Source organism: Ursus arctos, unplaced genomic scaffold (genome assembly GCF_023065955.2).
Source record: "Ursus arctos isolate Adak ecotype North America unplaced genomic scaffold, UrsArc2.0 scaffold_20, whole genome shotgun sequence".
NCBI lineage: Eukaryota > Metazoa > Chordata > Mammalia > Carnivora > Ursidae > Ursus > Ursus arctos.
This window is the reverse complement of record NW_026622875.1, coordinates 56,448,060-56,464,801: the sequence shown is the minus strand read 5'-3', so window position 1 is coordinate 56,464,801 and position 16,742 is coordinate 56,448,060. Positions and strand designations below refer to the sequence as shown.

The following is a 16,742-nucleotide window of genomic DNA, read 5'->3' as shown; positions in this document are numbered from 1 at the left end:
CCACGTAACAAGGAAACCTAAATGAGAAAGAGCACATCATGGTCTAGGCTCTGGGTCACTCCAATATGTAGAGGTCAGGGATATCAGGAGAGACCAGCAAAATCAACTGGGAAGTTGCAGGCAGAAAGGCAGAAAACAAACCATGCATATATGTTTACCCTGCAAGTCAGGATTTCAAGGAAAGTGTGATCAACTGTGACAAATAACGATGATAGGTTAAGTAAGTAAGATTAAGACTGAGATAATGTCCATTAGATCCAGCAATAAGGAGGTCACTGGAGAGTTTAAGGATAGTTTTGGTTGCAGTAAAGGCAAATATCTTTGGAATGGGTTCAAGAGAAACAGAGGAGAGAAACCAGAGATGGTGGGTAAAGATAAGCCTTTGAGAAATAGAATGATGGCTGAAAAGAAAAGTGGGACTATGGAATCATTTTTTTTTTTTTTGGTTTTGTTTTGTTTTAAGGTGGGAGAGCAGCATATTTATATATTGATGAGAATAATCCAATAATAAAAAGAATTACTGGAGTAGTATTTTAAGAGAGAGAAGAGATGTACTTTAGCACACAGGTGAAAGGAATAACCTTGGCTAGATCACCTAATATAATTGAGGAGAAACTAGAGCTTTGGGAGCAGATGAAGGTTAAGTGGGCTAATGTAATTAGGAAATTCTTTTCCAGTTATTTCAGATTTTTTTTTGGTGATGTAGAAAACTAGATTGTCAGCTGTGAGGATGAATAAGAAGGAATAATGAGAAAGAAGAAAATATGAAATAGTTGCCTAGGAGTCAATTAAGTTATGCAAAAGGTTAAGACAATCATACACATTTTCTGGCAGAAAACAAGAATAAACTTGATATCTAAATTTTTCCCTGTATCATATGCCAGTGGCATGTTCCACCATCAAGTTAGGCTTAGCTCCAATTCCTGTGCCTTCTATATCTGTGGTTAAACAACTGATGCATGCATTCATAGCCCTAGGGTACTTTGATATTCTTAAATTTCAAAGACCAAACGATATTCCGTACTCTGTGTTTAATGAGGCAGGAAAATACGTAACAATTTAGATTTATGTAGGTTTGAGATCAACTTCAGGATACTAAAAACAACCTCAAAAAAAACCAAAAAGGCTAACCACGTAATCAAACATCCACTTTCCCAGACAAAGTAAACCTGTTAATAGTGTGCTTATACAAAGCATCAAATAATATATCCTACGAGCAGAATGGCAGAACGAGGCAATTCTTTTACTAAATAAGTTATACTTATCACCTGACCACATTGCTATGATGAATCTGTACTACAACTATTCAGACCAAGAAATAAGAAAATGCAAAAGAATCTCCAGTTTCAAAATATAGAAATGGAAGGAAAACTCCCAAACTCGTTCTATAAGGCCAGCATTACCTTGATCCCAAAACCAGACAAAGATCCCACCAAAGAGGAGAATTACAGACCAATATCCCTGATGAACATGGATGCCAAAATTCTCACCAAGACACTAGCCAATAGGATCCAAAAGTACATTAAAAGGATCATTCACCATGACCAAGTGAGACTTATTCTGGGGCCGCAAGGATGGTTCAACACTCACAAATCAATCAATGTGATACATCACATCAATAAAAGAAAGGACAAGAACATATGATCCTCTCAACTGATGCAGAAAAAGCATCTGACAAAACACAGCATCTTTTCTTGATTAAAACTCTCCATAGTGTAGGGATAGAGGGAACATACCTTAATATCATAAAAGATATTTACAAAAAGCCCCCACAGTCAATATCATTCTCAATGGGGAAAAACTGAGAGCTTTTCCCTTAAGATCTGGAACCCACTCTCACCACTATTGTTCAACATAGTACTAGAAGTCCTAGCCTCAACAATCAGACAACAACAACAAAAAAAAATAAAAGGCATTCAAATTGGCAAAGAAGAAGTCAAGCTCTCACTATTCACAGATGACATGATACTTTATGTGGAAAACCCAAAGACTCTACCCCAAAAGTGCTAGAACTCATACAGCAATTCAGAAACACGGCAGGATATATAGTCAATGCACAGAAATCAGTTGCATTTCTATACACTAACAATGAGACAGAAGAAAGAGAAATTAAGGAATAGATCCCATTTACAACTGCACCAAAACCCATTAGATACCTAGGAATAAACCTAACCAAAGAGGGAAAAGATCTGTACTCTAGAAACTACAGAACACTTATGAAAGAAATTGAGGAAGACACAAACAAATGGAAAAACATTCCATGCTAATCGACTGGAAGAATAAACATTGGGAAAATGTCTACGCTACTCACAGCAATCTACACATTCAATGTAATCCCTATCAAAATACCATCAACATTTTTCACAGAGTTGGAACAAATAATCTTAAAATTTGTATGGAACATGAAAAGACCCTGAATAGCCAGGGGAATGTTGAAAAAAAAAAACCAAGGTGGCATCACAATGCTTGACTTCAAGCTCTATTACAAAGCTGTAATTATCAAGATAGTATGGTACTGACACAAAAACAGACACACAGATTAACGGAACAGAATAGAGAACTCAGAAATGGACCCTCAACTCTGTAGTCAACTAATCTTCGACAAAGACGGAAAGAATATCCAAAGGAGAAAGGATAATCTCTTCAATAAATGGTGCTGGGAAAACTGGACAATCATGAGCAGAAGAATGAAACTAGACCACTCTCTTACAGCATAAACAAAGATAAACTCAAAATGGATGAAAGACCTCAATGTGAGACACAAATCCATCAAATTCTAGAGTAGAACAGAGGCAGCAACATCTTTGTGTCCACCGCAACAACATCTGTCTAGTCACATCTCCAAAGGCAAGGGGAACAAAAGCAAACATGAACAACTGGGACTTCATCAAGATCAAAAGCTTCTGCACAGCAAAGGAAACAACAACAAACCTAGAAGGTAAACTACAAAATGGGAGAAGACATTTACAAATGACTTACCAGATAAAGGGCTAGTATCCAAGTCTCTAAAGAACTTATCAAACTCAACACCCAAAAAAAAATCCAATCAAGAAATGGGCAATCATACATTATCTCGGAATTAACTTAACCAGACACGGAAAGGATATATATTCTAGAAACTATAAATCACCCTTGAAAGATATTGAAGACACAAAAAGATGGAAAAATATTCCATGCTCGTGGATCAGAAGAATTAACATAGTTAAAATGCGTATGCTACTCAGAGCAATCTATACTTGCAATGCCATTCCAATCAAAATACCAATGACATTTTTCAAAGAACTGGAACAAACTGCCCTTAAATTTGTGTGGAACCAGAAAAGGCCCCGAATCGCCAAGGAATTGTTGAAAAGGAAAAACAAAGCTGGGGGCATCACAATGCCGGATTTCAAGCTGTACTACAAAGCTCTGATCACAAAGACAGCATGGTACTGGCACAAAAACAGACATACAGACCAATGGAACAGAACAGAGAACCCAGAAATGGACCCTCGGCTCTTTGGGCAACTCATCTTTGACAAAGCAGGAAAAAACATCTGGTGGAAAAAAGACAGTCCTTCAATAAATGGTGCTGGGAAAATTGGACAGCTACATGCAAAAGAATGAAACTTGACCACTCTCTCACACCAGACACAAAGATAAACTCCAAATGGATAAAAGACCTCGATGTGAGACAGGAATCCATCAAAATTCTAGAGGAGAACATAGGCAGCAACCTCTCTGACATTAGCCACAGCAACTTTTTTCATGACACATCTCTAAAGGCAAGAGAAACAGAAGAAAAAATGAACTTGTGGGACTTCATCAAGATAAAAAGCTTCTGCACAGCCAAGGAAACAGTCAAAAAAACTAAGAGGCATGGGAGAAGATATTTGCAAATGACACTACAGATAAAAGAATGGTATCCAAGATCTACAAAGAACTTCTCAAACGCAACACTCAAGAAACAAATAAACAAATCATAAAATGGGCAGAAGATATGAACAGACACTTTTCCAATGAGGACATACAAATGGCTAACAGACACATGAAAAAATGTTCAAACTCATTAGGCATCAGGGAAATTCAAATCAAAACCACACTAAGATACCACCTTACGCCAGTTAGAATGGCAAAAATTGACAAGGCAAGAAACAACAATTGCTGGAGAGGATGTGGAGAAAGGGGATCCCTCCTACATTGTTGGTGGGAATGCAAGTTGGTACAGCCACTCTGGAAAACAGTGTGGAGGTCCCTTAAAAAGTTAAAAACTGAGCTACCCTATGAACCAGCCATTGCACTACTGGGTATTTACCCCAAAGATACAGACATAGAGACGAGAAGGGCCATAGGCACCCCAATGTTCATAGCAGCATTGTCCATAATAGCTAAATCGTGGAAGGAGCCGATATGCCCTTCAACAGACGACTGGATTAAGGAGATGTGGTCCATATATACAATGGATTATTACTCAGCCATCAAAAAGAACGATTTCTCAACATTTGCTGCAACATGGACGGCAGTGGAGGAGATAATGCTAAGTGAAATAAGCCAAGCAGAGAAAGACAATTATCATATGGTTTCACTCATTTATGGAACATAAGAAGTAGGAAGATCGGTAGGAGAAGAAAGGGAAGAGGAAAGGGGGGGTAAACAGGAAGGGGAATGAACCATGAAAGACTATGGACTCTGGGAAATAAACTGAGGGCTTGTGGCAGGGGGAATGGGTTAGGCTGGTGATGGGTATTAAGGAGGGCATGTATTGCATGGTGCACTGGGCATGATACGCAAGTAATAAATCATGGAACTTTAAAAAAATAAATTAATTTAAAAAAAAGAAATGGGCAGAAGACATGAACAGACACTTCTCCAAAGAAGACATACAAATGGCCAACAGACACAGGAACAAATGTTCCACATCACTTGGCATCAGGGAAATACAAATCAAAACACCTCGCACCAGTCAGAATGGCTAAAATTAACAACTCAGAAAACAACAGCTATTATGAGGATGTGGAGAAAGAGGAACCCTCTTACATTTTTGGCGGGAATGCAAGTTGGTATAGCCACTCTGGAAAACAGTATGGAGGTTCCTCAAGAACCTCAAGAAGTTAAAAACAGAGCGACCCTTTGAGCCAGCAATTGCACTACTAGGTATTTACCCCAAAGATACAAATGTAGTGATCCGAAGGGGCACTCGCACCCCAATGGTTATAGCGGCAATGTCCACAATAGCCAAACTGTGGAAAAGAGCCCAGATGTCCATTGACAGATGAATGGATAAAGAAGATGTGTATGCGTATATACATATACACACACACAATGTACTATTACTGAGCCATCAGAAAGGATGAACACATACCATTCCTACCAACAAGGATGGAACTGGAGGGTATTATGATAAGTGAAATAAGTCAATCAGAGAAAGACAAGTATCATAGGGTTTCATTCATAGGTGGAATATAAGAAACACTGCAGAGGACCATAGGGGAAGGGAGGGAAAACAGAATGGGAAGTCATCAGAGAGAGAGAAAAACCATGAGAGACCCTTAACTATAGGAAAGAAATTGAGGGTTGCTGGAGGGGAGGTAATCGTGGTATGGGGTAATTGGTGATGGGCATTAAGGAGGGCACGTGATGTGATGAGCACTAGGTGTTATACAAAACTAATGAATTATTGAATACACCTGAAACTAATGATGTACTAAATGTTGGCTAACTGAATTTAAAGAAAAAAAAAAGATTCTCCACAGTACCTTTTCATCCAAGTCTGAACTGCTGACAGCACTGTCAAGATGAATTTCTGCATTACCACGATTTAGACCAGGAAATAACAAAATACAAGATTCCCTCGTACCTTTTCATCCAAGTCTGAACTTTTTATGTGTTCACTGAAGTCTCCCAGCTTTTCACTTTCACAGGTTTCATTAGTAACTTCCCCTAAGGAAATGTTTTCACCTTTGGGATCATGTTTTATCTCATTTGCTGAAAAGAAATAATACTCAACTGTAAAAACTTTGTACAACAAAATAACTAAATCATTCAAAGATTGTTCTAAAAATTAGTTAGAATTCAGAGACTCTTTTAAAGTCCAATGTGACAAACGTGAAGTAGTTTTCAGCAAACTATACATTTACTCCTCCCTCTCGTTCAAAATAACTCCATTATATGATATAAAAAGAACTGGCACTAAGACAAAATTGAGATATATCAAAATAAATGTAAGAATGCTTCTTATGTCCAGCTACAGTCAATATATTTTTAAAACTAGAAAATCAAAATACAATTAACTTTCAAAATATTTCCTGTGAAGTAAAGGATCCAGGTATTTAAATTTATGATTAACTGTTAATTATAAAAAATTCTAATAAGAATTCATATTTAAAATGTGATAAATCTTAAACATATATTTCCATTTCAAAATAAGGCCACAAAAATTTCTAAGGTCAATGATCTATCCTTTGTAGATAAAGCCTAACAAAGTTATTTACTAACTAATCAAATGGAAAATTTCTCAAAATCTTATCTGCCAACCAAACAATTGAAACTGAGGAAAACTGACAAACTGTAAAACATATAGTTAACAGACTCTAAAATGAAGAGCTTTCTATTTAAAGAATTAATTTGACTAGGCCCGAATAGAGATATAAAAAGATACTTCAATATTGCATATTTTGAAAATGTCAAATTTTACCTGCTGATAAGGAAGCACAGACCTCTGACTTCATCATTCCAGGATCCAGTATAGGAAGTTTTCTATTATAAAGCAAACAGAACTTGAACGTTATAACAGATTCCACACAGAACTATCTAGTTCTCTAAACATTATATACTACCAGCTTTAGTAGCTGGTGAATATCAGCTCAAGTCCTCCAAGGACAGAGTACTACACTGGAACTCAGAACTCAGCATACCCAAGTAGATTCCTCATTTAGTTCTTTAATCACACATATATGCCACAATTGTTAGGGAGTGCTGCCATTCAAACTATTACTCAGAAAGAACCTGATGACATATATCAAGCATTCAAAACAATTTTAAAGTATCACACCAATATAAGCTGACATTTAACTTCTATTCTGAAGCATGTATATATATATATATTTTACTGCCAATGTAAAAGGAAGATAGTTTGAGAGCAGTTTGAATCTTTTTTGTAGTCTCTGACAACATATGGTCTAAAGGTCAAGGGTATGGAGATCAGAGTTTAACCAACCTGGCTTCAAATATTGTTCTGCCACTTAAGTATGTCAACTATGGCAACATTATGTAATTTCTTTGAGTCTAACCATATCTGTAAAATGGGAATTATCACCTATCCATGAAGTTACTATGAGGATTATACAAGATAAAATGTTTTTAAAGCCAATAGCATAGGGACACCTGGGTGGTTCAGTCAGTTAAGCATCTGCCTTTGGCTTGGGTAATGAGCCCAGGATCCTGGGATCAAGTCCCGCATTGGGCTCCTTGCTCAGCAGGGAGCCTGCTGCTCCCTCTACCAGCCTGCTTATTCTTTCTCTCTCTCACTGACAAATAAATAAATAAAATCTAAAACAAAACAAAACAAAAACCCGATAGCACTGGCTCAACAAATGAAAACTACATCTATAGGAGCCACTCAAAAACACAAGGCCAAACATTGTTCCATTTTTAAAAAACTAGAAATATATAAAAGTACACAGAATAAAATATAATAAACACCCATAATCCCACCATTTTTTTTTTCATTTAATAAATTACTTTTATTAGCTCCACGACTGCTCATTGGTTCAGGATTACTTCCTACCCATGAAAGGGAAAAACCAAATAAAACATTTTATATACATCATTCCTTATAAAGTCTTTGGAAAACATGAAGTATTTGCTCCCTGACCTAAAACCTAGAAACAATCAGAAATATATAGTTTAAAGAATGAGAAAATAATAATACAGAAGACTTGTAATATGCAAATTTCCTCCAATTCTTTCCCTCTTTTAGACTGTCTGCTAAATATCTCCATTTTAGTATTTCAAAGTTTTCTCCAACTCAACATGTCTAAATCTGACATCCCTAATCCTGACCCTTCATATCAGAGAATTATAATGCCTTTCTTTGAAATTAGAGAGAAACCAGGTATCATTCTTAACTCCTATATCTGATTAATCAGATTAATCAATCTTCATGTCCCAAATCTCTCTCAAATATACTCCCATTTCTGTTTGAAGTCATCATGTCCTTTGGCCTAATTATTACAATAGCTCCCTACCAATTTATTCTCCATACCAGAGCTATAACGATTTTTAAAATGTAAACCTGGTTTATTTAAAAGTCCTTTGGTGGGGCGCCTGGGTGGCACAGCGGTTAAGCGTCTGCCTTCGGCTCAGGGCGTGATCCTGGCGTTATGGGATCGAGCCCCACATCAGGCTCCTCCGCTATGAGCCTGCTTCTTCCTCTCCCACTCCCCCTGCTTGTGTTCCCTCTCTCACTGGCTGTCTCTATCTCTGTGGAATAAATAAATAAAATCTTTAAAAAAAAAAAAAAAGTCCTTTGGTGAATCCCTATATGCTCTTAGAATACCTAAGTTCAAACTCACCACGACTTCTAGTTTATCTAGTATGGTCTGTTTATGTCTATTGTCCCGGCATACCTTATTAAAAGCTTATTTCACTCTGAAAAGTTTTGCAGTTCTGAAGATAAATTCTATGGTGGTCCTATTTGAAAGGCCCTTAATGACTGAGATTTCTGCACATTTTGTAGTTTTATCTCTTGCCATATGAACCCTAAGCCATGGGACGTTATTTCTGTTTCTCGGTTATGACATGCCTTTCCCTGTGGGCCTTTATATTGGCTATTTCTTCTATGACAAAATTCTATTTACTTTCTTCACCAATTGGCTAATTTCTATTAATCCCTTAGTGTTCATCTTAAATGTCATTTTGACCAGAAAGCTTTTAACATCTTGTACTTCTCCCATCATATTTGATTGTACTTGCTTAATCATCTGCCTCTCTTGGTAGACCAAAAGCTCAGTAAGGACAAGGCCCACGTGTATCTAGTTGATCTCCATATACTCAGCACCTAACATCTTCCTGGCCTGACACTAGGGAGACTCAAATGAAGACGCCTCTCCTCTGTCTATGAACTCCCAGTATAAGGAAGGCTCACATACAAACAGACATAATACACAGAGATATGTGTCAAGAGAACTATTGGAACAAATTCCTAGAATAACAACTTAGATGAGATTTGAAGGATAACGGAATAAAAAGAAAGGGACTTCCACGTAAAGAAACATGCAGGGGTGGCTGCGAGGCTCAGTCAGTTAAGCGCCTGCCTTCAGCTCAGGTCATGATCCCAGGGGCCTGGGACTGAGCCCTGCATCTGGCTCCCTACTCAGTGAGGAGTCTGCTTCTCCCTCTTCCTCTGCCCCACCCCCCTCCCACCCGCTTTAAAAAAAAAAAAAAAGAAACATATACAAAAGGCTTCAAGTATATGACATACTGTAAAAACAGTGAGTGGCTTGTCAAGCAGGAGTTAAGATGGTGGAGCAGTAGGGGTCCCCTTTTTCATCTGGTCCCCTGAGTCGTGATGGATATGTACCAGACCATCCTGAAAACCCACAGAATCAGCTTGAGACTCAGGAAGATACATCTGAATCTCTACAAATGAACATCTCCAGCACTGAGTATTCAGGTACGAAGTGGAGAACCATGAATCTGCGCACAGGTATCAGAAGATAAATGGAAGGGGGAAGGAGCCTCCGTGATCAGGCACCGGGAAGTGGTAGCCACCTGCACTGGGGAGCAGGCCGGACTCACGGACCAGCACCCACAAGAGAGCAGACTGAGACTGTGAGCCTGGGAACGCATATGCGACCAGAATGAAAACTGGAGCTCTGGAGCGCTCACTGGAACCGGACCGATAACAGGAGCTCGGGAGCGTGCGCGCGACCAGACTGAAACAGAGAGCTCAGGAGCACGCGCGGGAACCGAGGGCGGCTGGAGGTGTTAGAAACACAAAGGACAGAGACGTGCAGGCTCTGGAAGTGAGGGATGGGGTGCACAACCTGGAACGCTGCAGGGTTTTTAGCAGCGCCAACAGAAACAGAGTTAAAGAGGCCAAGAGAGCACAGCAGTGAGCGGACTGCAAACTCTCTGTTCTGAGACAGAGGCTAGGATTCGGCCACTGCTGCTCTGACTCTCAGAAGAGCCACAAAAACCACCAGAGAAAGCTGCTAGAGAACAAAAGCGTGGAAATACCAGCTCACAGTGTGCCCATCCCCAGCCCCCATCTCAGGGGATAGGGAGACTCTACCAAAAGAGGGTTGCCTGAATATCAGCGCGGCAGGCCCCTCCCCCAGAAGGCAGGCTGAAAAATCAAGAAGCCCACATCTCTAAGGTCCCTATAAAACAGGTGCACACTGCCTGGGTCCAGGTCAATAATTTGGGCTCTGAAAAACCCCGCAACCTCTCCTTATCAGAATAGCGAGAAGGAGAACTCCCCCCACCCCGGGCAAAGAAGAGACAATGAGTCTGTGGCCTGTGCCACAGAACTGATGGATATGGATATAACCAAATTATCAGAAATGGAGTTCAGAGTAACAATGGTCAAGATGATGTGTAGACATGAAAAAAATATTAACGAAAATATTAACAAGAATATAGAATCTCTAAGGGTGAAAATAAGAGTAAATCTGGCAGAAATTAAAAATGCTATGAATCAAATGCAGTCAAAACTAGATGCTCTGACGGCCAGGGTAAATGAGCCAGAAGAACGAATTAGTGAATTGGAGGATGGGATGGTAGAAGAGAAAGCTAAAACAGAAATTTGGCTCAAAAAAACCCAATCTCAAAAATGTAGGTTACGGGCGATTACTAACTCAGTGAAACGTTCCTAAGTCAGAATCATCGGCATCCCCGAGGGGGTGGAGAAAGAAAGAGGTCTAGAAGAGATATTTGAACAAATTGTAGCTGAAAACTTCCCTAATCCATCAAAGGAAACAAGCATTCGTTTCCAAGAGGCAGAGAGGACGCCTCCCAAATTCCACCACGAAAAATCTACGCCATGTCACATCATAGTGCAATTTGCAAATATTAGATCCAAGGAAACAGTACTGAAAGTGGACAGGGCGAAAAAATTTCTCATGTACAAAGACAAAAGTATCAGATTTACATCAGACCTGTCTTCACAGACCTGGAATGAGAGAAAGGGTTGGCAGGGCATTTTTAAAGCTCTTTCAGAGAAAAACATACAGCCAAAGATACTTTATCCAGCAAGGCTGCCATTCAGAATTGATGGAGAGATAAGGACCTTCCAGGATCGCCAGACACTGACCAATTTCATAACCACAAAACCAGCCCTACAGCAGATATTAAGGGGGGTTCTATAAAAGTAAAAAGGCCCCAAGACTGATACAGAACAGAAAGTTACAATCTATAGAAACAAAGACTTTACAGGCAACATGACATCATTAAAATCATATCTCTCAAAAAAAAACTCTCAATGTGAATGGCCTAAATGCTCCCATAAATGCCACAGGGTTGCATGTTGGATGAAGAGACATGACCCATCCATTTGCTGTCTACAAGGACTCATCCTGAAACTAAAGATACATCCAGACTGAAAGTGAAGGGATGGAAAACCATTTTTCATGCCAACGGACCTCAAAAGAAAGCTGGGGTAGCAATTCTCATATCAGACAGATTGGACTTTAAACTAAAGACTGTAGTTAGATATACAGAAGTACACTATATTATTCTTAAAGGATGTATCCAACAAGTGGATATGACAATTATAAATATATATGCCCCCAATAGGGGAGAAGCAAGATACACAAGCCAACTCTTAACCACAATAAAGAGACATATAGATAAAAATACGTTAATAGTAGGGGACCTCAACACTCCACTATCAGAAATAGAGCACCCATCAGAAAATCGACAAGGAAACAAGGGCTTTGAATGCCATACTCAATGAGTTGGACCTCATAGATATATATAGAACACTACACCCCAGAACCAAAGAATACTCATTCTATTCTAATGCCCATGGAACATTCTCAAGAATAGACCATGTTCTGGGTCACAAAACAGGGTTCAACCGATACCAAAAGACTGAAATTATTCCCTGCATATTCTCAGACCACAACGCTTTGAAATTGGAACTCAACCACAAGGAAAAATTTGGAAGACACTCAAACACTTGGAGACTAAGAACCATCCTGCTCAGGAATGATTCAATAAACCAGGAAATCAAAAATCAATTTAAACAATTTATAGAGACCAATGAGAATGAAAACACAATGGTCCAAAACCTATGGGATACTGCAAAGGCAGTCCTAAAAGGGAAATACATAGCCATCCAAGCCTCACTTAAAAGAACAGAAAAATCTAAAACGTAGTTTTTATATTCCCACCTCAAGAAGCTGGAACAGCAAAAGAGGCACAGGCCTAATCCATGCATGAGAAAGCAGTTGATCAAGATTAGAGCAGAGATCAATGAATTAGAAACCAGGAGCACAGTAGAGCAGATCAACAGAACTACAAGTTGGTTCTTTGAAAGAATAGAGAAGATCAAAAGCCACTGGCAAGACTTATCCAAAAGAATAGAGAAAGGAACCAAATTTCTAAAATTATGAATGAAAAGGGAGAGGTCACAACCAACACCAATGAAATTGGAAGGATTATTAGAAACTTTCATCAACAGCTTTATGCCAATAAATTAAGCAATCTGGAAGAGATGGATGCCTTCCTGGAAACCTATAAACTACCAAGACTGAAACAGGAAGAAATTGATTATTTAAATAGACAGATTATTATGAAGAGATTGAAAGAGTGATTGAAAACCATACAAAAAACAAAACGCCAGGGCTTGATGGATTTCCCGGGGAATTCTACCAAACATTCAAAGAAGAAATAATACCTATTCTCCTAAAGCTATTTCAAAAAATAGAAACAGAAGGAAAGCTACCAAACTCATTCTATAGGCCAATATTACCTTGATCCCCAAACCAGGCAAAGACACCATCAAAAAGGAGAATTACAGACCAATTTCCCTAATGAATATGGATGCCAAAATTCTCAACAAGATCCTAGCTAATAGGATCCAACAGTACATTAAAAGGATTATCCATCATGACCAAGTGGGATTCATCCCTGGGATGCAAGGGTGGTTCAACATTTCCAAATCTATCAGTGTCATAGACTTTATCACCAAGAAAAAAGCCAAAAATCATATGATTCTCTCAACAGATGCAGAAAAAGCATTTGACAAAATACAGCATCCTTTCCTGATTAAAACCCTTCAGAGTGAAGGGATAGAGGATACATTCCTCAATCTCATAAAAACCATCTATGAAAAGCCTACAGCAAATATCATTCTCAATGGGGAAAAGCTGGAAGCCTTTCCCTTAAGATCAGGAACATGACAAGGATGCCCACTCTCGCCATTATTATTCAACATAGTACTAGAAGTCCTTGCAACAGCAATCAGACAACAAAAAGGGAGAAAAAGTATCCAAATAGGCAAGGAAGAAGTCAAAATGTCTCTCTTTGCAGATGACATGATGCTCTATATCGAAAACCCAAAAGAATCCACTCCCAAACTAGAAGTTATAGAGCAATTCAGTAATGTGGCGGGATAAAAATCAATGCTCACAAATCAGTTACATTTCTATACACGAACAATGAGACTGAAGAAAGAGAAATTAGGGAATCCATTTCATTTACAATAGCACCAAAAATCATACGTTACCTTGGAATTAACTTAATCAGACACGGAAAGGATCTATATTCTAGAAACTACAAATCACTCTTGAAAGACATTGAAGAAGACACAAAAAGATGGAAAAATATTCCATGCTCATGGATCAGAAGAATTAACATAGTTAAAATGTCCATGCTACCCAGAGCAATCTACACTTTCAATGCTATCCCGAACAAAATACCAATGACATATTTCAAAGAAGTGGAACAAATAGCCCTTAAATTCATTTGGAACCAGAAAAGGCCCCGAATCGCCAAGGAATTGTTGAAAAGGAAAAACAAAGCTGGGGGCATCACAATGCCGGATTTCAAGCTGTACTACAAACCTCTGATCACAAAGACAGCATGGTACTGGCACAAAAACAGACACATAGACCATTGGAACAGAACAGAGAACCCAGAAATGGACCCTCAGTTCTTTGGGCAACTAATTTTTGACAAAGCAGGAAAAAACGTCCAGTGGAAAAAAGAGAGTCTCTTCAATAAATGGTGCTGGGAAAATTGGACAGCTACATGCAAAAGAATGAAACCTGACCACTCTCTCACACCAGACACAAAGATAAACTCCAAATGGATGAAAGACCTCGATGTGAGACAGGAATCCATCAAAATCTAGAGGAGAACATAGGCAGCAACCTCTACGACATCAGCCACAGGAAGCTTTTTCATGACACATCTCCAAAGGCAAGAGAAACAAAGGAAAAAATGAACTTGTGGGTCTTCATCAAGATAAAAAGCTTCTGCACAGACAAGGAAACAGTCAAAAAAAGTAAGAGGCAGCCCACGGAATGGGAGAAGATATTTGCAAATGACACTACAGATAAAAGACTGGTATCCAAGATCTACAAAGAACTTCTCAAACTCAATACGCGAGAAACAAATAAACAAATCATAAAATGGCAGAAGATATGAACAGACACTTTTCTGATGAAGACATAAAAATGGCTAACAGACACATGAAGAAATGTTCAAAATCATTAGCCATCAGGGAAATTCAAATCAAAACCACACTAAGATACCACCTTACACCAGTTAGAATGGCAAAAATTGACAAGGCAAGAAACAATTGCTGGAGAGATTTTGGAGAAAGGGGGTCCCTCCTACATTGTTGGTGGGAATGCAAGTTGGTACAGCCACTCTGGAAAACAGTGTGAAGGTCCTTTAAAAAGTTAAAAACGGAGCTACCCTATGATCCAGCCATTGCACTACTGGGTATTTATCCCAAAGTTACAGACGTAGTGAAGCAAAGGGCCATATGCACCCCAATGTTCATAGCAGCTCTGTCCACAATAGCTAAATCATGGAAGGAGCCGAGATGCCCTTCAACAGATGACTGGATTAAGAAGTTGTGGTCCATATATACAATGGAATATTATTCAGCTATCAAAAGGGATGATTTCTCAACATTTGCTGCAACATGGATGGCACGGGAGGTGATAATGCTATGTGAAATAAGTCAAGCAGAGAAGACAATTATCACATGATTTTCTCATCTATGGAACATAAGAAGTATGAAGATCGGTAGGAGAAGAAAGGGATAAAGAAAGGGGGGTTAATCAGAGGGGGGAGTGAAGCATGAGAGACTATGGACTCTGAGAAACAAAGTGAGGGGTTCGGAGGGGAGGGGTGTGCGGGAATGGGATAGGCTGGTGATGGGTAGTAAGGAGGGCACGTATTGCATGGTGCACTGGGTGTTATACGCAACTAATGAATCATTGAGGTTTACATCAAAAACCAGATGTACTGTATGGTGACTAACAATATAATAAAAAAAATTTAAAAAAAGAGAAAAAAGTAAAAATCAGAATGACACTTCATACTGTCCCACCTGCCACTTTAAAGAGAAAGAGAGGAGACAGAAAAGAGATCAAAAGTAAATTAATGTTCTGTGGCAATCTGTAGAATTATCAAATTAAAGCCATAGAAATAACCAAACTTCCACTCTCCCAGCATGGTTTTAGGTTAGGGAGACAAACTTCAGAGCAGGTTACCACGGGTTCAGATCTCAGCCCTTAGTAACTTACTAGCTGTGTATCCTTTGGAAAGTTAAACACTTTGATTCAATTTTAAAGAGAGCTAGTTTTGGATGAACTGAACTGACATTTTTCCAAAGAAAACACACAGATGGCCAATGGACACATAAAAGATGCTCAATATCACTAATCATCAGAAAAATGTAAATCAAAACCACAATGAGAGATCACTTTACACCTGTCAGAATGGTTAAAATAAAAAACACAACTAATAACAAGTGCTGGTGAGGATGTGGAAAAAAAGGAACCCTTGTGCACTGTTGGTGAGAATACATATTGGTATAGCCTCAGTGGAAAACAGTATGGAGGTTACTCAAAAAATTAAAAATAGAACTACCGTATGATCCAATAATGCTACTACTGAGAGAAAATGAAAACACTAATAAATGCACCTCTGTTTACTGCAGCATTATTTACATTAGCCAAGATATGGAAGCAACCAAAGTATCCACTGATAGATGAATGGCTAAGGAAGATGTGATACACACACACACATACACACACACACATACACACACACACATATTACACAGCACTAAAAGGGATGATCATGCTATTGGAACAACATGGATGGACTTACAGGGTATTATGTTAAGTGAAATCAGTCAGACTGAGAAAGACAAATACTACATGATTTCACTCATATGTGGAATCTAAAAAACAAATGAATAAACAAAAAGCAGAATCAAACCTATAGAGAATAAACTGAGAGTTGCAGAGGAAGGGGGGCAGGGGAATGGGACAAGTGGGTGACGGAGAGCAAGAGATACAGGCTTCTAGTTATGGAATGAATAAGTCATGGGAATAAAAGGCACAGCATAGGAAATTGTCAATGATATTATAATGGTGTTGTATGGTGACAGATGGTAGCTACACTTGTGGTAAGCACAGCATAGGGTGTAGAGATGTTGAGTCACTGTGCTGTATACCTAAAACTAATATAACATTGTATGTCAACTATACTCCAAAAAGTTAAAAAGATAGGGT

At 38.7% G+C, this 16,742-nt stretch overlaps 1 protein-coding gene across 1 annotated transcript in view; it reads right to left on the bottom strand.

Moving 5' to 3' along the window:
• The window catches only part of TOPAZ1 (testis and ovary specific TOPAZ 1), a 129,348-nt gene that overhangs the window by 104,684 nt on the left and 7,922 nt on the right, over positions 1-16,742 (bottom strand). The window contains exons 4-5 of the mRNA XM_057316080.1: positions 6,674-6,735; positions 5,837-5,964 (exon numbers count right to left, since the gene is read on the bottom strand). Of these exons, the coding sequence (XP_057172063.1) occupies positions 5,837-5,964; positions 6,674-6,735 (190 nt within the window). The remainder of the gene's footprint in view (positions 1-5,836; positions 5,965-6,673; positions 6,736-16,742) is intronic.